At 47.1% G+C, this 21,300-nt stretch overlaps 2 protein-coding genes across 2 annotated transcripts in view; both read left to right on the forward strand.

Moving 5' to 3' along the window:
- SAP30L (SAP30-like) overlaps positions 1 to 5,881 on the forward strand; it is a 6,995-nt gene extending 1,114 nt beyond the window's left edge. Inside the window, exons 2-5 of the mRNA XM_009892642.1 lie at positions 1,149 to 1,215; positions 1,892 to 2,014; positions 3,691 to 3,789; positions 5,753 to 5,881. Of these exons, the coding sequence (XP_009890944.1) occupies positions 1,149 to 1,215; positions 1,892 to 2,014; positions 3,691 to 3,789; positions 5,753 to 5,881 (418 nt within the window). The remainder of the gene's footprint in view (positions 1 to 1,148; positions 1,216 to 1,891; positions 2,015 to 3,690; positions 3,790 to 5,752) is intronic.
- A 377-nt stretch (positions 5,882 to 6,258) lies between these two features.
- The window catches only part of LARP1 (La ribonucleoprotein domain family, member 1), a 109,639-nt gene continuing 94,597 nt past the window's right edge, over positions 6,259 to 21,300 (forward strand). The window contains exon 1 of the mRNA XM_009892643.1: positions 6,259 to 6,316. Within this exon, the coding sequence (XP_009890945.1) occupies positions 6,259 to 6,316 (58 nt within the window). The remainder of the gene's footprint in view (positions 6,317 to 21,300) is intronic.

Here is a 21,300-nt window from a genome sequence, read left to right on the forward strand (position 1 = left end):
CCTTCCCCCCACACACACACCTCCTCCCCCCTCGAGGGGCCGGCCGGGCGGGCTCGCCGTCCCCTGCCCGCCACCGCACTGCGGTCGGTCCCTGCCGGGGAGGCCGCGCTCCCTGCGCCGCCGGCCGGCGGAAAGTTGCTCCTCCGCCCGGCAAGTTGAGTTTTCCGATTGCCCGGAGGGAAGTGTGCGTGTGTTGGGGGGTTGTCCCTTAACCCTTACGAGCCGTGGGGAGATGGGGGAGTGCGAGGTGCCGTGGTTTGTGCGGCAGACTCGGTTCCCCCGGACCGCGTTTTCTCCCGTGTCACTGCGCTTGGGTAAGGGAAGAACGTGCCTGGGGGGCGATACGGCTTTTCCTCACGGCACTGATTATTTCGTGAGGTTTAATGAAGCAGCACGAGAAGCTGTGTTTGGGAGGAAAGCTCTCCTGCGGTGGGGAGCAGGTGATGTTCGGGGGGAGCAAAGGAGCAAGCCGTCCTTGCTTTGGAGGCAGCAGTGCTGTTTTAATTTCAGTTTCGTATTGAAAACCGCTGATGTTAGTAGGTGAAATCGACGATATTGGTTACTATTTCAGTTAGGTGTCACGTTACTTTTTTAATTGGTAAGAATTCGTGTTCTAGTGAAGCAGGCTATTAAAGATGAACTGTTGCATGTGCCTGGAAAGGCGAGGTGTGCAGGCTCTTCGACAGGGCGCTTGCACACTTGTTCGCTGGTCGGCACTAAACAGCCCGATTTGCTGCTGACCGCTTAATGACATTAAGTGACAGCTGTCAGCTCAAGATAGAAACGGGTCGTTTGCCGAGTAACGAAATAGGTACAGGAGAGCAGCCCATCAAGATTACAGAAGGAATTTCTCAGAAGTGACTCAGTTAACAGAATTCTGCTCTGTGTGCTTTTATGACCTGATCTTTAAAGATTAAAACAAAAAAAAAAAAGGTGAAGTTTTGAGTCAGTGTGTTTGGCAGCTTCCGCAGTTGGTTAGGTCCCTTTTGCACAGCCAAAATACATCATGTCATGGGAAGAGAGTGACTCAATTTGAAATATAATCTTATTCTTAAAAAACAGAGTATTTCTCCTGGTTGTAGTTGTCAGCAGATTTGTCTAGTGGTATAGTAGTTTATTTCATTTTAGGAATGATTCTTTGTTGACAGATACAAGGTTTTAGAAATAAAAAGAGGAAGCCAGACTAATGAACTCAAAATGAAGGGAACGTATGAAGTGGGCTGCATAAAGTAATTTTGAATGTAGAGTGCCTGTGTTATATGAAGACATTTTTGCCTTACACATAACAAATAATTTTGATCATTTGTGGTCCTTTGTTGTTTATATGCTAGCTTTAGTGAGATAATATCTGTTAAAAGGTGTTTCTATGGCAGGATAAGCTATAGGAAAGAGATTTTTGCTTTTAGTTTACTTGTTTTAATTGAGGTAATTAGCCAATTTATATTTGATCTAAATTTTGAAACACTTGCTTTAGTAATCTCATGTACTATTTAAACCAGAAAGTTTACAAGAGGGGAACAGAATGGTGTTTTTCTTGCTAGTGACCTGGTAGTAAGTCCTGTAGCAAATGCAATTACCTGTTTTTTTTTTTCTGACATGTGATTGCAGCCATAAAAAAGAAATATATTATCTGCAGAGGTTCAGGTTCAGCTGGAGCTCTTGAGTCCTTCATTTTCTTTGCCTTTAGTCTTTGTAATGTAAATTATCTCTAGCTCAAGAGTACAATATCAATCCTGGAGTTTAAGATTAGAAATTCCTTAATGTTATGAGGCAGTCATTCATGCCAGTCATGAGGGATGTACTCTCTAATACTGGCGTATAAGTAGCTGTTGTTGAGTGCTGTTTCTACAGTACCTGTTTTGATTGCTTTTTCACCACTTCTGATTCTTAGGTAAGACATCTGTATATTTGTGATTTTCACAAGAACTTCATTCAAAGTGTCCGAAACAAAAGAAAGAGGAAGACCAGTGATGACGGAGGTGACTCTCCTGAGCACGAAACGGATGTCCCGGAGGTTAGTAAGTGCCAAGTGGGTATAGGATGCTTTACCAATTTTGAGCATGTTGAATTTTGCCTTGGATGTTTCCATGTATCAGGAAGTATTTAAATTTTAAATTGCAGCTCCTCTGAAACTGCTATGGAGTTACTCTCATTTTTTGGAAGACTTTTTTCTGATGTGTAATGTCCTAATTTTCTTCTTCGTTCCTGCATGAGTTCTTTGCCCATGTGAAGTTTTCTATTAAAAAAGGTATGATAAGGTAACTCCACAGCTTCATGTATATACTGCTCCCAGCGAGCTGTTAAAACAGTATTCGATACTAATTCTTTTTTAAATGTGAAAATAAGTTATTTTCAGTGGTGACTGAGGCCCCAATATGGTTCTTTGTTACCTAGCACGGATCATTTTGCAAATACACTAGAAAATCAGATAGATCAGTCTCTCTATGTTTGAGTGTATGATATCCAGGGATATTAAGCTTCTCCAGACCTTTGCATATATGGTTATCTTTCGCACTATTTAAAACTACCTTCAAATAATTTGTAACATCTTTTTATTTTCAGGAAATAGGCCTGTTTTGTTTGGGGTATTTTTTTCTGTGTTACAGAACTCTAGAATAATCTCTGTGTCATTGTGTTCTGTATTTGCTTTGGTGATGTTTCTGGTACTGTTGACGCTGCAAAAAGTTGTGCAGAGGTGATGTTCATGGAGGAGCAGAGCTCTGGCCACATCAGCAGAGCCCTCTGCTGGAAATGCCACCTGTATTGGCAAAAAACATTTTATTTCTGAAAAAAAAATAAAAAAATCCTCCAAGAATCATTTTGTCAGCAAAGCTGTGCCCACACACCTCTTGTGTGGATGTGTTGAAAAAGTAGCAAGGTTTTGGTTTGTTGGTTTTTTTTTTTTTTTAAGGATACCTGACCTTTTGTTGTAGCTGTTAGTGTTGCCGTTCTACAAGGTTCTCCATCAAAACTTTCCCATACAAGCTTTACGTTAGTTGCCAGGATGATTGGTGAGGATCCAGCTGGCATCTAACAGTGTTAGTGCTGTAGAGCACGCAGGGTATTTGGTGGTTAAAACTGAGGGATGCAGGTCACTTAACTGAATAGGGAACTCTGCAGTGTGTCAGTTTTAATGTCATTTTCTTCTTGGTTTTCAGCAGAGATTCCTTTTTTCTTTGAAACATGGCATTTTCCACATGATGTTCGTCATCTTTCCTGTAGCCTCCCCCACTACCACCGTTGGTTTTAAACTGTGCACTTCCCGTTGAAGTATTTGAATTTCATTTCTTCTCTGTCTCTGTACTCTGTTTTATGTCACAAGCCATTTGTTCAGTGCCTGCTAAATTGATATTTCATGTGTGAGCTTTTTTAAACCTTGTGGGAACAAAAGGTTCCCCTTTGCTTGGAGGTTGCAGAGGTGTAATTGAGAGCAGAAATTGGCCAGCAGTTCTGTTGACAGCATGTGAACCAGAACAAAATTTTGTATTTCCCTGAGGCTGTTTTGGTCCTTTAGCATTAACAAATACAAAATATACTTAAATTTGTCAGTAAGGCAAGCCGATGTGGTTCTGAATGCAGGCAAGGAACAGTCCTGTTGAGGAAGAAATAGTTGTCTAAAATAACTCTACATTTCTGCCTTATAGAAGCTAAAGGTAGTGCTCATCCCCTCTTCTTCTGAATCACTTCCAGGTTGACTTGTTCCAGCTCCAAGTGAACACTCTGCGACGTTACAAGAGACATTATAAGTTACAGACTAGGCCTGGACTCAACAAGGCTCAGCTAGCAGAAGTAAGTGACGACAGAGGTAGTATTATCTCTGTTATTAAAAAACTTTTTATCTCCTCTGCTGAAGTGCACGTTTCTTGGACATTAATACCTGTAAGTGGCTCTTGCTTGTATGTACTGTGTGCTCTGCGAAAGGTCTCAGGGGATGATGCCAATAGAAAGCTGCGTGCTTTCTTTCACCTGAGACAGTCATGGAAGCCCCCTCTTGAAGGCATGTTTTAGTAACTTGCTTTTTTCTGCTTCCTTTCCCTCCTTGTTCATAGTCACAGTCCATTACCTTTAGGAAGCAGAAACAGAACCTAGTTTCCAGTGGTGTAGGTGTTAACTGAAGATTGCTGTTTTACTGAAACTCAGACTTACACCCTACTAGTCACCTTAAGTGTCCCTGGTAGTTTTTCTTTCCTCACAGGCGCTTGAACTGGTTGGAATTGCTTCTTATTAAAGGCAAAGTCACTGACCATGACTTCAGATTCCTTATTTCCCTCCCTTGTCCTGATGTCTTATGACTCTGTATTAAGTCAATAAAAGGCCCTTTCCTTAAGGGCCTCTACTGCTGCTTTCTCACCATATGGGGTACTTGTTAAGAAAGAGCTCTCTGTAACTCTGTTATTTGGGCTACTTGTGCTTGGTGTGCATCTGCTCTGCTCTCTTTCCTGACTTGATCTTAAGGCATTCTGTGGGAAAAGTCTTCTCTAAACCTGAAAAAACTGTAGCAGTTACTGAATGGTAACAAGGTTGTTTTTGTAAGCTGAGGGTTTCACAACTGTCTGCCCAAAACTGTCTGTTTTGCTTTAAAGAACAACAACTGGCAAACCAAAAAAGACAGCAAGACGCTGTCTTGCTCTATTTCAAAGTCAACTAGGGAATGAATATAGAGAATATAGAGAATGTGTGGTGTAGAACACGTAGGAGTAAGGTGAACAAAGCAGGGTGGATGTATGTCCTCATTAGAAGTTCTGAATTGTCATGTTTTAACTAACGAGTTCATAGTCTCTCAGCTACCTCCTGCCATGAAAGACTACTTACTTAGGCAATTTACCATAAGTGTGCCAAAGAGGGGGAAAAAAAAAAAAAGAAAAAACTACTATGCAAGCGGAAAATAAAGGGAGCCTAACTTAAAGTTGTCACACACTTCCCAGATTTCCTGTGAAGTCTGAGCAGCTTTGACCCTACGCTGGATCCTCGTCCAGCTCCCATGCTTGAATCACTGCTGCCTGAGGCTCTTAGACTCCTGCTGCTACCCCACCGTAAGGAAAACTAAAACTTCCATAAATCTTCTTGGAGTGACTTATTGCTCAGCCTGCATCACCATCCAGTTCTGGAGCTTTGTTGGGTACCAAAAAAGAGCTTCTTCCATATGAGAAGCAGATCTCATCCAGCTCCAACATGTATTCTACGTTCATTTTCTGAGGGAAAGGCAGCTAATGGTTCAGGATTTATGCTAGTGTCAGAGAGGGGGTAGCCCTAACTAAAACCTAACCCTCCCATTGCAAATCCCTTAGTGTTCCTTTCAGTCAAAACTTACCCATTGCGTCTTCCTTTGGACTCTAAAACTTTGCTACATCTGGTTCACCCAGCAAAGTGTTTCAATATTTCTGACGCGCTCCTTTAAAATACTGAGATGCAGAGAAAACTTGCTCTCCAAATCATCTCGGCATGAAATGCCACTTAGGAGAGGCTGTGCTGCTTTGGCAGGAGGACATTCTGGCTTCCAAATTCCGCTTGTAGGTTGGCTGCAAATACTGCTGACGTAGCAAGACTATGCTATGTTCATATGCACATTCCAGTTGTAAAAAGAGAGAGAGGTAAATGAGGACTGACAGTTTGAATTGGTGCATGTTTGACTAAAAGTATATTGCGCTCAGTGGCCATAAAATCATTTTTGGAAAGTGAAGAGAAACCCTGTTCTGATTATTTCTACTTTGTAATTTCAGAATTTCTGTCTCTTTACGTGTTGTCCTTCTAGACTGTCAGTCGTCACTTCAGGAATATTCCTGTGAATGAGAAAGAGACGCTCGCATATTTCATCTATATGGTGAAGAACAACAAGAGCAGGCTGGACCAGAAATCCGAAAGTAGCAAGCAACTAGAATGAAGATTAACAAGATTTGGAATAAGAGAGACCTTGAAGGAACAGATGGTATTGTGCATTTTAGGTATATAAAAACTGTTGAAGTATATTGTAAATTTTTTTTTAAATGCAGTAAGTCTGGACGACAGAAAAAAATATAGACATTCTTATCAGGAGTATTTGAAAACATGTGCCCAGCATGTTTCTGAAGACTTCTTCCCCTCATTTCAAAGTCACATTGGAATAAAGAAATGAGGATAATGAGGAAACCAAGTAAACCTGTAGGACTGTGGAGTTTGTCAACTCAGTGTTTTAAACCATTTCTGGAAATCTGCATCTCAGTGCAATTCACGTCACAGATGAAATGTTTTCACTGAATTCAGACTGCATCACAAGCCACCATGCAGTTTGTCTTGGTGCAGGACTGGAATAGCGGCAGAGATAAAATTCGTTCTCGAGGTGCGTGGGTCAGAAGTTTGTCTGAAGCTTGCTCCCCACCTACACATGCTCTGTCTTGCCTTGAGTCAGTGCTTCAAGTCCCAAACTTCTACAAATGCTCCAGCTCACCAAATCTACTCCAGTGAACACTACTTGACTAGTCTGAAATTGATTTTTAATTTTTTTTTACACCATTTTTCCTCTTGCCCCCTTCTGACATGGATGTCAACTGTCTGCAATCTCTTCTTCTCATTTCTTTTATTTAAGAACTCACTAATTAATTGTCTGTAAGCATTTTAAAACTTCTGCATTTCCTCAGAATGTGGTATTAAGACAAATAGAGCTTATTTTCTGGGTTTGATCATATTGGTAGAAATGCGCATTTAATTCACTTACGCGTATTTCCCTTGTATTCAGGGCTCAGTGATGGTAGGTGAAACAATGGCTTAAGGCATCTGTCTCTTAATCTCTGTGTTGGATCAGGTGTCAATCACAAGTGGTGTGAATTTTATACTGAAGCTAGTCTTCAGCCGGTGTCACAAACCTGCTGTGTGGATTAGTGGGCTCAGCAGCCTCTGTTTAGTATAAAGCAGACTTAGGCTAATGGGTGTAACACTGCAGCCGGGGTAGTGAACTGACGGGAGCATGATGCATTTCGTCTGTCTTTGCAACGGGCAAAAAGTTTCGAAGCAGTTGCCTTTTGTGAGCATTGCGTGTGCTTTCATAGGAGCTGTGTGAGTGGATGGCATGCTGGTGCTCTTTAACTGGGCGCTGTAGGAGGAGATCGCTCTGATTTTGTTATTTAAAGCCAAGGTGTCCTTACAAATAACACAGTGGTTATTTTGGCAAAAGGAGCTTATAAAAGTGTTGGTTGTGACTGACTGTTCTCTAGTGACCTCAAATTCTATTCAAGGGGATCTCACGATTTAAAGCACCACTCTGTTTCTTTGCTGTCCTAACCAGTGTCTCCATTCTGTTACAAGATGCCAAGACTCCACATAGAGAGTATATTCTCAACAAGCCTTAATCAACAAACTGAACAGTAGAAAACTTTGGCTAGCATTTTGTCAATGGCAGGTTTTAATGTTCCAAAACTGGATGAAGCTTTGTTGAAGAGCTAAACACGCAGAGCCCGTTCCCAGCTTAGTACTGCATCGTGTTTCGTAAGGCATGAAGGGTTCACATAGTGAAGCTCTTGTCGAAGCTCTCCCAAGATCTCTTTAAAAATCAAGTCAAAATTTAAAGCAAGCTGTTCACATCAGCTCTGAAGTGTTTGCTAATACTCCAAAAATATGTTCAACAAACTTCAGCGCGTCTAAGTCCGGTGTCATAGGCAGAAATACTCTGTTATGGTACACGTCCCACTTGTGAAGTTTTGGGGAGTGTGATTGTTTCAGCATTTCCTTGTTCAATTCAGTGTGGATTTTAAGAACATCAGCCAGGAGAGAGGTTCAAGGAATGAGGAGGGAATGTCTGGCGTCGGTATTTCATGAATGTTTAAAAATTTCCTAATTACACTGGTCCTTTCTTTATTGAAAGAATGTGAAAGAATGGAGTAATTCCCACATCAGTCCACACGATCTGGCTTCTCTCATCCAGGAAAGATAGCTAAAAGGGTACATTCTCTGACTGCATGTTAATCTTCAAAGTGCTCGTGTAATCAGAGGATATTACCAAGGGAAAATGAGTTTCTGAGTTGAGAGGCTTATGCCTCATTGTAACTTCTAGACCAAAACTGTAAAAGTGTAGTTTGTTTGGGGTTTACTTTTTTGTTGTTGTATTTTGTTTTGTTTTATTTCTAAGAGTAAATAAATCTGTTGGGGTGTTTTAGCAGCCAGCAGCAAAATGATTCTTTTCAAGGAAATATGGTGGCAGGTTCCATCTGTTCAGGTGTATTCACTGGAATGCTTTTGTGCAGAGGTGGTATCCAGGAAACTTTTTTTTTTTTCTAAAAATAATCAATTGATGTGAAATGTGATCCTTGTTGGTTTCACTCTTAAAGCAATTATACTTTTTTGAAAAAATTCTTAGTGAAGTGTGATGATGAAGAGATGTTTACCAGCCATTAGCAGTTGTTTATAAGGTGGAAAGCTTGGAGGCAAGACACCAAAGAAACAGAGGAATCTTTGGCTGTCAGACCCCACAGCCTTATAAACCCTTGCAAATGCCTTATTACCTTGTTCTCAACTTAGCTAGAGCAAAACGCCTTGAGCAAAAGAAAGCCGATGTCTTGTTGGAAGGGTCAGCCACTTTATGGCTCCCATGCTATGAACTGAAATCACACGTCAATTCAGTAGCAATATCCATGTTCAGGGTGCCTGTGATTCTTGAAAAGCATTTAGTGTCTAATAACCAGAAAACGCAACAATGCAATTGTCGTTCTGTATAATACCATTCTGTGTATTTGATTCCTTATGCTGCATGCCAATTAAAAATGACTTTCCAACTTTTTGTTTTAAACTTCAAAGTCAATGTGTTTGAACCTCACACTTGTGAAGCCATGAGGTGGGACATTTTCTCAGCACTTTTAGACGGGACTTGTTGGAAAGGTGGAAGACCCAAATCACTTTGGCTGGTATGATAAGATTATTTTTTTTCTTTTTACATTTTGCTTTTCACAGATGGGCCTTAAATTCTGTCTAGCTTTGAACCATGGAGCACAAGCCTTGGGGGCATGGAGGATGACCAGATGTCATCTTCCATTTGTAATAGTGGAAGCTTATTTCTTACAAGCCTGCATAGGTGACATTCACCCTGGGGCAGAGGAATCGTCTTTGAAGCCCTCTAGCCATTATATAACCTAATTCAATTACATAGCCTAATTCAATCCTCGTTGAAGAGTTGCATTAACTTCATTAGACTGCTGAATAGATCCAAAGCCATTGGTATGAAATCCAAATAATGTGGAAACATCTCTTCCGGGGTTAATTTCATCCTGTATGCTGACCCTCTGCTCACTTTAAGGGAAGAAGAAGAAATCGTTGCTGGTAGTTATTGGCTTGAGCTCAACTGAAGGGAGTTGGAAGCATGCGAAGACTTGGGTCGGTGGCAATCTGATGGCTGAAAAGTGCAAATAAATCCAAGGAAGCTGTGTGAGAATGCAGGGGGGGTTTAAATTTCTGCATTTCAAAGAATATTGTATATCAACCCGAAGTAAACAATCGCATTAAAAGCTAATGTTTCTTTTGCCAGGCACTTTAGATGCTCAGCCTGAGAAAAGCAGAGTGGGCAGGTTTGTACCACTTGTCCCCAGTATTCTGGTGTCCCGGTTTTCCTTAGAAATGTGTCTGTAAACCACTAGATAGCCTGGAGTGCAAGACTTGACTGAAACATACCAAGTCTGGCATTTAAAGTTAGTCTTGAGTGCAAGCTGGCTTCAGAGAGGCTTTGAAATCAGGAGCCAAAAAAATCCACAGTAAATGCAAGGTTTCAAGCGGGTCATGATGGCACAGAGAAGATGAAACGGGACGTGGCCCACAGAGAGACTGAACAAAACACGTTTCCACAGTTAGCACTGTGGAGGAAGATTTGTTCTGTGTTAGCTCTTGTAATGGATGTTTTATGAGAGGGGAAGAAGGGGGGAGCTGTGCACTTTACGTCTTTTGGTTGAGCCAAATGTAAATACCAATGGGAGATCTTCAGCGGTAACTGCAGTTGGAGGGGAGAGAAATGGTCTGCTGGGGGACTGTTTATTTAAATCCACAGATCGTTATACTTCCCCAGAGCACTAGAGTCACTTTGCCGCTACATTTTAAAAAAGTGGGTAATACAAGGTAGACTCCTGTAGAAAAGGAGTCCCTGTACTGCCCGGAGTATTGACTGAAGAGTCCCAAAGGTGAAGGAATGTTATTGATGCCTCACTCCTTGTCACTGATGCCCTTTAGCCATCTCTAGCTTATCAAGTTAGGGAGTTTTCATTTTCCACTTCCAAAGTGCAAATGAACTGTTACGATGTAAGATACTCCTTGCACTTTTCACAGCTATCCCTGGTCTCACGTTTTTGACTTGCCTGTGAACACATCTGTTTGGAATGAATTAAATGGTTGAAGAAAGCGTGGGGAGAGGAGGGGGGCTCCTGCCTTAAACCTGAACTTCCCTTGCAAGCAACTCTGCAGGCTGTCCTGTACATCAGCAGGCTCCGGGAGCCTCTTCGTCAGCTGAATCATGTACGGGTTGGGTTTGCTCCTGTCCTCGCCCTCTGCTCTGCAGCGGGAGCGCAGGGGAGGGGAATAGCAGGTAGCTTGCAGAATGGCTTGGAGTCTTAGTGGGCTTATTGGGAGAGAAAAACTGTGTTCCCTCTTCTGTTTCTGGCCTCCATGTATTGTGCTGATCTTATGCCAAATGTTTTGGACACCTTGTATTTTTAACTGTGTAATATAGCTGTGTATTGTTAAAGCAACGTAGTAACTTATAGCAAAAACTGTAGAACTCATTTCTCTGAGGTGTAGGAAATGTCCTGCTTCCACTGTGTATGAGACTTTAACTCTGTACTGTCTGACAAAGATAAAATGCTGAATTTCACTTTAATAAATGATCTATCTAGCAACAAGGCCTACATTCCCTTCTCTTTGCCTCTCTGCCCTCAGCACTGTCGGCTCCAGAGCCATTGGAGTTTTGCTTTGCAGGGGTGCTTCTCCCATTCAATCATTTCCCACCCACCGAAGATGTTGCAGACGTGTAGGGGAGAATGGCACTGCTGCCTAGGATATGTCAAGCCTGAAGGAGAAAACTCAGGTGGTGAAATATTTTGTGACAAATCTGTGTGGGTTGCGTGGAAGCAAATCACGGAGTCTTTTGAATGCAACAAAAAGACAACTCACAGGAAAGATGGAGGTTGTTGGAGAGCCACCTGACCTTCCCTTTTGGGGAGTGTTGAGCTTTTCTGTGATGGGGATTCCCCCTTCCCCCCATCATGTACAGTCGATCAAGTGCAGCATCTCGTTTGATTCATGTTTCCTAATGAATCTTTATGTTTAGTTCAACCCTGTGCTTCTGCTTCCTTCTCAAGCGCACCCTGGCTAAGTTTCACGCATGACTTCTAGCTCCTGTTGTCCGGAGTCGAAGCTGTGTGCCCGGCTGATGAGGTGGGTGCCGCTCCAGCACAATGGTGACATGTAGCATCCCAATGTTCAATCAGTTAAGCTACAAGATCCTTTTCCATGTTGTGCTTTGGTTCATTTTTTTTCCCATATTGCTATTCCTCTTGACCATCAGCCTTATAGGCAGAGATAGTTCACTGGTTTGCTGCAGTGAGGAAGTGCGTGATACTGGAAACTGGAGCTTGAATACTTCTTCTCCTGAACCCTGTTGTGGCATTTCCTAAGGCTCTGCTGGCACTGTCTGAGGCATGCTTTAGCCTTGATTTTTAGCCAGGAAAGAGGTTGTAGTGTAGCTTTTCAGGCACTTGGGCTGTCACAGAGGAGGATGATAAGATGTTGAGAGCTTTACACTCAAAATACATGACCTGAATTTATCACTGTCAGATTAAATTGCACTGTTGATGTGCAGTAAAGATTTGCACAGATAATTCTCCCTGAAACAATCCCACAACATCTTCTATATCTTTATTCCTTAGAGCTGTCCTACAGCCAACTGACCTCTGCTTATCACAGTTCGATTCACGGCAAGGGCTAAATTGCCCTCGGGGAGGAGGGTGGCAGGTTGTGTTGCTGCTGAATGGTGACTTCCAGCCACGCAGAACGTGCCCGTTTATACTGCCAGTGATGTGTGCAGGAGATACTTGGTCCCCCTGTCCTACCTCCCAGGGCATTAGCTTTCGGTAGCAAAGAAGCGGGGACTACAGGGAAGAGACCTTGGAGAGCTGAATGTGTCGATGCTTTACTAAGCTGCGAGAAACAATCAACGATCAGTAGTTACGTTTGAGTCTAATATTCTCTTAGCTACAGATTGACCTTGATGTAGCGGAGAGCTGAGGGAGACGGAGCTGGCACGTCAAAACAGATCCCAGTGTGGTCGGTGCCTGTGTTTGCGGACATGTCGGGATGCTGTTGCGATGACCCGGGATCTTTTCGTGTGAGGCAGCTTGCTGCCATGCTACAGAGGTCTTGTCCCTGTCTTGGGGTGCTCTCGGTGGAAGGAGGCAAGACCGGGGGTAACACACGCAGGCACCACGAAACAAGAAGCAAGAGTACATCACTTCACAGGACATCACCTGCATGTTGTCACGCTGTTTTAGGAGGTATCATGGAAAAGTCTTCAGGTGAGGACAAGGGCAGTGTACCCCAGTGGCAGGGGAAAAGCCATGTTATTTGCATTCCCAAAATGGTGAGTGCGGACCCTTCTGCCAGGACAGTGAGAAGGTGTCCTGCCCAGTGACAAAAAGCAGAAAGGCTGAAGCAGGACAGCTGTAAGCAGCAACCTGTTGTGCAAGTGCTGTGTTTAGCATGAGAGGGTATGCGGGAAACCAGTGATACAAATAAACTCTGCTGGTTTAATTTGTTATTTATACAGACTGATGAGTAATGCTGCTTAACCCCATGTTTGCTCCCTGCCAAGAAACCCGCGGAAGATTTGAAGCGCAAAACCAAGGAGGAAACTGCTCAGTCTTTTTAACGTATTCACCCTGAGAGATGGAGCAACCAGCAGATTGAGCTGATGGGCCTAAAACCGCACATCCTCTCTCCGCTCCCGGCTGCCGTGCGAGGGCAGTGTTAGCTCAGCCACCCGGGCGGTGGGTGTCTGTGCCCAGGGCAGGGCTGGGGGGGACCTGAGCCATTCTCCTGTCCCAAAGACACCTCCTCGGTAGGAGCCGGCTGTACTTGTCAGATACCGGAAGGGGGATTATGCTGTAGTGGGATGCGGAGATCATAAAAATGGTTTGTTTGGGGTTTTTTGTGGTGTTTTTTTTTTTTTTTTTCCCTGGTTGGACATTGAAATTGAACACGTCCGATTCTCTGCGTGAGCCGTCCTACGGCCCCCTTGCAGCCTTGATGGAAACCAGGCTTCGGTTCTCCGCTCCCCAGCAGAAAGGGCAGCGCAGAGGACCGGGGAAAAATGCGAATGTGGATTTAATGGTTTTATGTTTGAGAGATGTGGTTGAGCAGGCTGAGTGTGCCGGGGAGAGCCTTAGGGCTTGATTTTATTTTTTTTCTTCTTTTTCGTTTCCCCTGTATCCAATAAGGGAAGACTGCACAGCTCTGCCAGCGCTCAATCTCAGTTTGCCAGGAGCTGGAGCCGATTTCACATCTCTTATCCTTGCAGGCAGTGTTGGCTTCTTCCCTAAGTACCTCAAAGTCCCCTAATGTGCTTTTACTTAATTGTTTTTGGAACTTTTTCCATGATCAGTTCCCTTTACGTGTTGCAGGAAGTACTCTGGGATCTCTGCGGCATCCCGTGCGGGGAGCACCACGGTGCCTGTGGGGAAGAGCAGAGACCGAGACAGGGGAAGAGGGAAGTGTCAGGCAGCCGAGATGGCTCTGCTGCTTCTCCTACCGCATGTAGAGACCAGAGAGCACGATGATGGGCACCGCATTAGCAAGCTCACTAACCCGGCTTGTGGCCGCAAAGCAGAGCAGAGGGTCTGAGTGCGAGAGGTGTGTGAGCGTCGCCGGTGTCTCTTTCCGGTCTTGACGCCTCTGTGGGCAAGTCCATCTTTAGAAAAGGGAAGGTGGTGGGTTGGAGCCAGTGGTCCTGGAGCCGGCTTGTCCGTAGCTCGGTTTGGCGACTGGGTTTTCGCCAGTTCCCGCACCTGTGGAGCAGACGGCAGGCCGGCAGCCACGGTCTGGCAGGCAGCCCTGAGCAATCTGATCTCCCGTTTGGTGGCTTGCCGTCCAAATTGCAGGCCCTTGGTTGGGCTGGAGCGGGAAAGGCAAGCACCACATCCAGCCCCTCTGCACAGAGATGTGGGGGAATAGCCCGGCACCTTCCCTCCTCTGCCCGGCCACGGAGGACAACCAGGATCCCTGTACGTGTCCCAAAACAGGACTTTTCAGCTCTTCCCTGTCCGCTCTGCTCTGGAAGAACCCCTGTACCCTGCAGGTTGATGTTCTCACTGTTCCACACCCACCTTCCCAACAGAACCAGGCTGATCATTTTTTTTCCTGGAATTTCCACTGCTTTACTGGCCATAAACCCTGACACTCAAGTGAAAAGCAGAGCCCTTGCTGCACTACTGCTCTTAGACTCACCTCAACCCTCTGCATCTCTGTTTTCCTGGGGATAAAAAGCAGGTTGAAGGCTCTCCATTGGCGCACTGGGTACAGACAGGGCTTTTGGTATTAGACTAACACAAACTGCAGTGCCAGGGAGTTGTTGTCCCTCACTGGGCTGTTCCTTGTCCTCCTCCCTTCTCTCCTTTTCCTGATCCTGCTTTTCCCACTCCTCCCTGCTGCTCATCTGCTCCAAGTCCTTCATGCACTCCCCAAAGCAGGTCAACAAAGGTATCTCCACAAGGACCTTCCCACCTTTTTTTGCCACATTCTTAGAAATAGGAGCCTAAAGGAACATTGACCGTGGAATTGGGTGGGTTCAGCCCTAAGCAGCTGGCTCCGTTCCCGGAGGTTTTGCAAGGCGAGTTGTTGAACACAGTCGCGCAGGCTCGAGTTTGACTCGAGCTGATGAGCTTCAGCACAAAGCCTGCCCTTCTACTCTCCACCAGACACGGGACCAAAGTGGTGGAAGCTGAACAGTGCAGGTGAGCAGAGGAGGGAGTTTCGGGGTTGACGCAAGCTTTGTGCACTGGCTCAGACTCGTAACTCCTTCCAGCTTCTCAGTTTGGGAAGGAGCTCCCGGCCGAGGCAATTAAACCAGCCTGCTCTGGTCCCCACATCCCCCCCGGCTGCTCCTGCGGGTCAGTTACAGGCCATGAGAATTTTGTCAAGGTAGCTGCAGTCTAAGGAAAAAAAAAAAAAAAGAAAAAAAATCCCTTTTCCTCTCAATTCCTCAGCTTTCAGCCACTGGTGACGCCATAAATTCCCCTACTTCTCTGGTTACTGTAAAGCCTTTCAGGGTGGTCAGGACCTGAATTCTTCATGCAAAAGAACAAGCAGGGAAAAGGGAAACTTTGCGAGCGAGGACCTTCCCCACCTTGGGGATCCTTTGCAAGGAATCAGCAAGGCCCCAAGCGTGTGCTCTTGCCTTGCAGTGCCTCAGCTCCAGCCTCTTGGGTAACTGCCTGTATCGTTCTCCTCTCACCAGTAAATATCATCCTACCAGCCTGCGCTTCCTGCTTCTGCTCCAGAAGGTCTGTTCGGCTCCTTGGCCCTTCTGATCTGCAGGCTCCTGGAGCTGCAGCAGCTCCAGGTCTGCTATTGAACTCTAGCTTTGGAGTAACCAGGAGAGACAGCTTGTCCAGCATCACAGCTATGGGGATGGCATGAAGTCCCACTGAGGAAAGCACCCGGCTGTTTTTACCACTTGCCCTGAGCTGTAAGGCACTGATCCTCCACCAGATAGCCCCAGGTCCCAGTCAACTTCCATCCTGGACCTTAAATCCAGCTACTGCATGGGACATGAGTGGGCTGCTGTGCCAGCCCACAATATCCAGCTTCACCTGAGGGCTGTGCTGAGATGTCATGGGAGATGATCAGTGGGAAATTGGCAGCAAAGAATCATTGCTGCCAGAGAAGATGCTTGCTAATGGGAGTGCTCCACCACCGAACAGGACAAGGATCGGTCATTCTGCAGAAAGCCATGGTGAGCACCTTTGCTAACCCCAAACCAAGCACGTGAGTCTTGTGAGAGGAGTAAATACTCACTTCTCCCAACACTCCACACTGGGGAAAGGGCCTTCATGGAGTGGAGCAATGAAGGTTGGCTTTGGAGAGGTAGGGGCATGGGGTGGACAATGAGTTTCTCTGTTGTTTGAAGGATAGTCTTGGAAAGGTTGGCCATGGGTGCAGTGTTCCTGGTCTTCTCCCAGCACAGGCAGCTGCACGGAGAAATACACCCTGGGCAGAGCTCAGTGCTAGCGGATCCAAGCAGGGACAGCCATAGGGGTGAAAACCCAAAGAGTTCAGATTTGGTTTAAAAAATAAAATGAAAGAGAGAAAGAGAGAAAGAGAGAAAGAGAGAAAGAAAGAGAGAAAGAGAGAAAGAGAGAAAGAGAGAAAGAGAGAAAGAAAGAAAGAAAGACAGAGAAAGAAAGAAAGAAAGAAAGAAAGAAAGAAAGAAAGAAAGAAAGAAAGAAAGAAAGAAAGAAAGAAAGAAAGAAAGAAAGAAAGAAAGAAAGAAAGAAAGAAAGAAAGAAAGAAAGAAAGAAAGAAAGAAAGAAAGAAAGAAAGAAAGAAAGAAAGAAAGAAAGAAAGAAAGAAAGAAAGAAAGAAAGAAAGAAAGAAGGAAAGAAAAAGAAGTTACAGCTTTCATCTGCCTTGTGGGTCCAGGGTCTTCCCATGCTTGGACATAATTTCTACAGCTATGGATAGGAAATCTCTTCAGGTGGGTCTCAGAATCACGTGACTCCAGAAGCATGGAGATTTGAGGAAGAACTATTGCATGTCATGAACTTTGCAGCTGAGGGGGCCTCTGTTGGACAGAAAACCTTCCCATCTGAGCGGCACTCCCAGGAGACAGTCTAACTTGGGAGCCAGCAACTGGGCTGAGAGGCTCCGAGTGTTGGGAGAGGATCAAAAAGCTCCCCTGGCAGTAAATCTTTCACCTGCCATGTTACTCACTGGGGCTTGTGGCCATTCCTCCGAGGTCGGCCCCGGGTCAGGATTTCTCCTGTCTCTTTAGCCCCCAAACCTGGAGATTTTTGTCTTATCTTTGACGCCATCTTGACACCGAAAACAAATTATGGCCCAATTACCCTAACTGAGAGGGGCTGGGGCTACCTTAAATGGCCAGAACTATCAGGCGCTTCCTTAAGAGTGGGTAATTAGAGTGGGGTGCGGTGTGGGGAGGGGGGTGAGGACTGGGAGGGGGACCCCTGGCATGGGGTTGCCCTTGTCCCCCTGCTTGGCATAGCAGGAGGGGACATCACATCCATCCCCATCCCACCCAGTCCCAGCCATGCCCTTGGACTCTGGAGAGGCCAGAGCAGAGATGGGGCTGCCCACTGCTCCCCGCCAGCGTGGTGTCCAGAGGTTCCCCCCTGCCCCATGCCTCCCCAGCCCTGTATCACCAGCTGGGGCCAGACCAGAGAGGCCCCCTGATGGGAGGCAGCAGCCCTGGCCCTGGACGTGACCTTCGGGGCGACCTTGAGCGAGTCCCTGCCGGAGCTGGGGACCGGCTGTGCCTCTCATCCCGAGCGGGGACATTCCCGTGCTCACCCCAAGGAAACAGCGAACAGCAGCATCACAGCCGAAGTGCTGCAACAACCGACCTGAAACTTAAAAAATATCTTTTTCTTTCCCTCTTTCAGTGACTTTAAAACGCGGTCTCCCCTGTGGGGGCCTGGGCACTTCTTGCCCAAGGTTGTGCTGTCCTCCTGAAACCGGCAGCCGTTTTGGGGACCGACATGTGCTGAGCTGAGTCCCAGCCCGCAGCCTGGACCGTGTTGCACTGCTCGCTGAGTCTCTCTGCCCGGGGAAGGTGGCGTCGGGGGCGTGCGGAGCCGGGTCCCTTCCAGGATCCATCCCAGGGAGCACAGAGAAGTGGAGCTGTGCAGAAATATGGGGCGCTCCTGTGTCCTTGCAGATTTGGTCCAGGTACCTTCATACTCTTGGGTGAAGTAGATGGCTGAAGCTGGGTCTTTCATTCCTTTTTTTTTTTTCTTCTTTTTTTCTTCTTTTTTTTTTCTTTTTGTCAGATTGGTATTTTATTTGGCTCCATACTGTCTACCGAGCTGTCCAGTGTAACCCTTCCCTTGCTGCTTCTGAGATAAGAATAGGCTCCCCCGAGATCAGATAAACAGGCCCATAAATACCTACAACAACAACAAGCAGGGTCTGGACTTGGCAGGAATGGGGGGGGGGGAAGAGGGAGGGCAAAAAAGGAGTCATTTCTTTGCACGTCAAACCCCAGGGGTGCAGAGGGTGGGTTGGGAAGCGCCCTACAGCCCCTCTGCCCTCAGCGTTTGCCCCCTTGGCCAGGCAGGGGGGCGAGGGGCCAGGCAGGGCTGGCAGCAGGGCGGCTGGGTCCCCTCCACCGTCCCTGGTGGCTGGATTCCAGCGGCAGGGGACACTGCACGTATGATGCTGCCCCGGGGCCAAGTGATCCCTGCGTGTGTGTGCTTCTGTCCGGGCAACCGCAGACTCAAGCCTGCGTGCCGGGACCATGCTGCTTCCCAACGGCATCAAGTTCACAGCAAGGTCGAGCCATAGGTGTGTGCAGGGCCACCTTCTCTGGCTGAGGAGCTAGGCTCTCAGATCGCCAAAAAATTCCAAGTTGGTGGCCAAACCGATCTTCTTCCACCCAGATTCGGTGCAGCCGGCACCGGGAGCGCTGCCGCTGGGCTGCCGGAGGCTGCCGGGACACCTCTCCCAGTCGCTCAGGTTTGCTGCCCGAGGAAGAGAGGCTGCCCCTATGTGGGGCTGCCACCCCCCCCTGCAGCTCCTCTCCCTTTGGGGGCGAAGGGGGTGACCCCATGCTAGGCTGGGACCAGCGCTGCGCTCAGCATCCACACCCCTTCCCGGCCCCGCAGCAGCGGAGCCGCCTGTGCAGTGCCGAGATGGGGACGGAGCTCACTGCTTGCAAATATACCCCCTCCGAAGCGTGTGTTTTGGGGAGCAGTGAAGGAAATGTTTGGTGCTTTTTTTTTTGTCACCCACCCTCCTCCAAAACACTGAACCAATCTCGCAGGAAAATCCCCTTGCTGGGCAGGGAAACCCTCCGCAGACGTGGAAACGGGGAACGTTCTCACTTGCAAAATCACGAAGGACGGAGGGAGGCTGGCGCCGGGGACACCTTTCCCAGAAGTTTGCAACCAGCAGTTTGTGGTAAGAAAAGCATCAATCCTGCCCTGGCTGTGCAGGGTTCCCCCTTCCCAGAAGAAAAGCTGGAAACCCATGAGAGAAAAAAAAAAAAACACCACCAGAGGTTTTTGGTGGGGTAGGGGAAGGTCCCCAGGCTGCAAACGGTGTTCCAGCTAGCGCCTGGTGTGCTGCGTGAGGACTCAGACTCCTGTGCAGAGTCCCCTCTGCCTTAGGCAGCAGAGCAAGTCCCAGGTCCCTGTTTAACCCCTTCTCTCATCCGATGCCAAGGGGCAGTGCTGACCAGTGCCGTATGGATACAGGGGCAGGGGGATAAGGGCTGGCACATGTAAACAGCATTGGGGCTGGACACATTTATGGGGCGCGGGATTACGGTGTCAGGGATGGCTTGGGAGCTTTCCCGTAAAAACCCAGCCCTTAAGGGACTGTGAAATGTAGCCGTTTAATAGGATATTTAGGGCTGATCTTTTGTAAATTTTCTTTTTTTCTCCGTGAACATGTTTGGTTTTAGAAAAGTCCTGTTCTCACTTCATTCATGGACTTAGTGCCATGCTCAACTTTTCATAGCCTGAACAAAACAATACCACTGCGGACATTGCTCCACTCAGGCAGTCAATTTTCATCTCAGCCTCGTTCAAAGAGATCAGAAACCATATCAGGGGCTGGGAAAGCAGTGAGAGAACTCTGATTCACGCAGCTTGATCATTCTGCAAGCTCTAATTACACCAGCCATAACCCCCAATGGTTGTGTGTCTATCTGTCCTTATTTGTATGCACACACAAAGTCGTTATAAAACCCACACTGCTTCCCCACAAGTGTTCAGGGGTGCGCTGGCGTATTTCTGCTGTGTGCAGCTTCACATGCACAATCGACATGTCAGGGATTTACGGTTCTTGCGTCATTATTTCTATACCTTTAGTTGCAAGCAAAAACTTGGTTGAAGATAGAAAATTTAATGCTCCCAGCTAAACCCTCAGATTAACCCTACAATAATATACGACTCTTCCCCATCTCAGTTTTCTTTGCCCCGGCTGCATGTTAGGGTTTATCCTGGCATCTCCGGGAACAGCGGTGTGGCCAGGCAGGATCGGGCCCTGAGCTCACGCACGCACATCCTGGAAGCCCCCCCCCCAGTAAGCTGTGTGTGCACAGAATAAAGGAAGGAGGATTCGGCTTTAATTATTAAAGATTATTAAGGTTTTATGCCTGAAAGGTGACAGAGATGACTTTGGGCTGCGTGAGTGTTGGTGTGTCCGAGGCTGGAGGTATCCATCGCGTTCAGACAGTGAGGAGGGGACGTTGTTCCTGCAAAACGTGGCTGTGGCAGCACCTAAGAGGGGATCCCCGTGAGAAAGTGCTGCTGGTGGCAGAGCCGTGCCGGGGAGCTGCTGGGGCAGGGAGGGGAGCTGAGCCCTGGTTCTCTGCATGGCAGCAATAAAAGCGGGGCTCCACAGCTCTACGGTGCTCGTGTCACCCAGCCGCTGTAAAGGCCTGATCCTGCCATCCTCCCCCAAGCCAAATACAAGTCCGGTCCCTCTAGCAGGTCTCCTGGGTCAGGAGAGAAGGAGTTGTAGGGCAGGGGCAGAGTTTGTGCCCTGGGACAGGCTGTGGGTACGCACTCGCAGAGCCCTGCCAGCTCCAGGGGTGAGCAAGCACGGCATAAAGAAGTCCCAAAGGATCCCACAGAGCTGCCCGAGCCCCACGGGAGGGAATTCCATGGCATGGAAGGGAATTAAGGACTTCAGGGGAGTCCTTAATCCCACAGCATCCCTCATCCTTCGGGCAGGAGGGCAGTGGCCCGGCCACAGCAGCGGGATCTCAGGAGCACGGGAAGGCGGAGGGGTCGGACCCGAGGCTGTTTGCATAGAGTTTAAATTTTATTTAATTTTTTTTTTTAATTATTCCGTTTTAAATACGTGGTGTGGCGTGCCCGGTCCCTCGGGAAGTGGTCATGCAGATCTGAGGTAGAAAACCCGGCACAGGAGTGTTCCCAAATGCACCTCTAGGTAGTTTCACCGCAGCCACACGTCGGTCAGGCAGCGGACGGGGACGGGGACGGGGACGCTCGTATTTACAACAGCAAACGAATCAAACCGTTTCAGCCCGGCCCGGGGGGGCAGGAGCAGCCGATCGCTGCCGACACAACGGGAAGGAGCAACGAGTACTGCAAACGG

This window comes from Charadrius vociferus, unplaced genomic scaffold, assembly GCF_000708025.1.
Source record: "Charadrius vociferus isolate BGI_N301 unplaced genomic scaffold, ASM70802v2 scaffold529, whole genome shotgun sequence".
In the NCBI taxonomy this organism is placed as follows: domain Eukaryota; kingdom Metazoa; phylum Chordata; class Aves; order Charadriiformes; family Charadriidae; genus Charadrius; species Charadrius vociferus.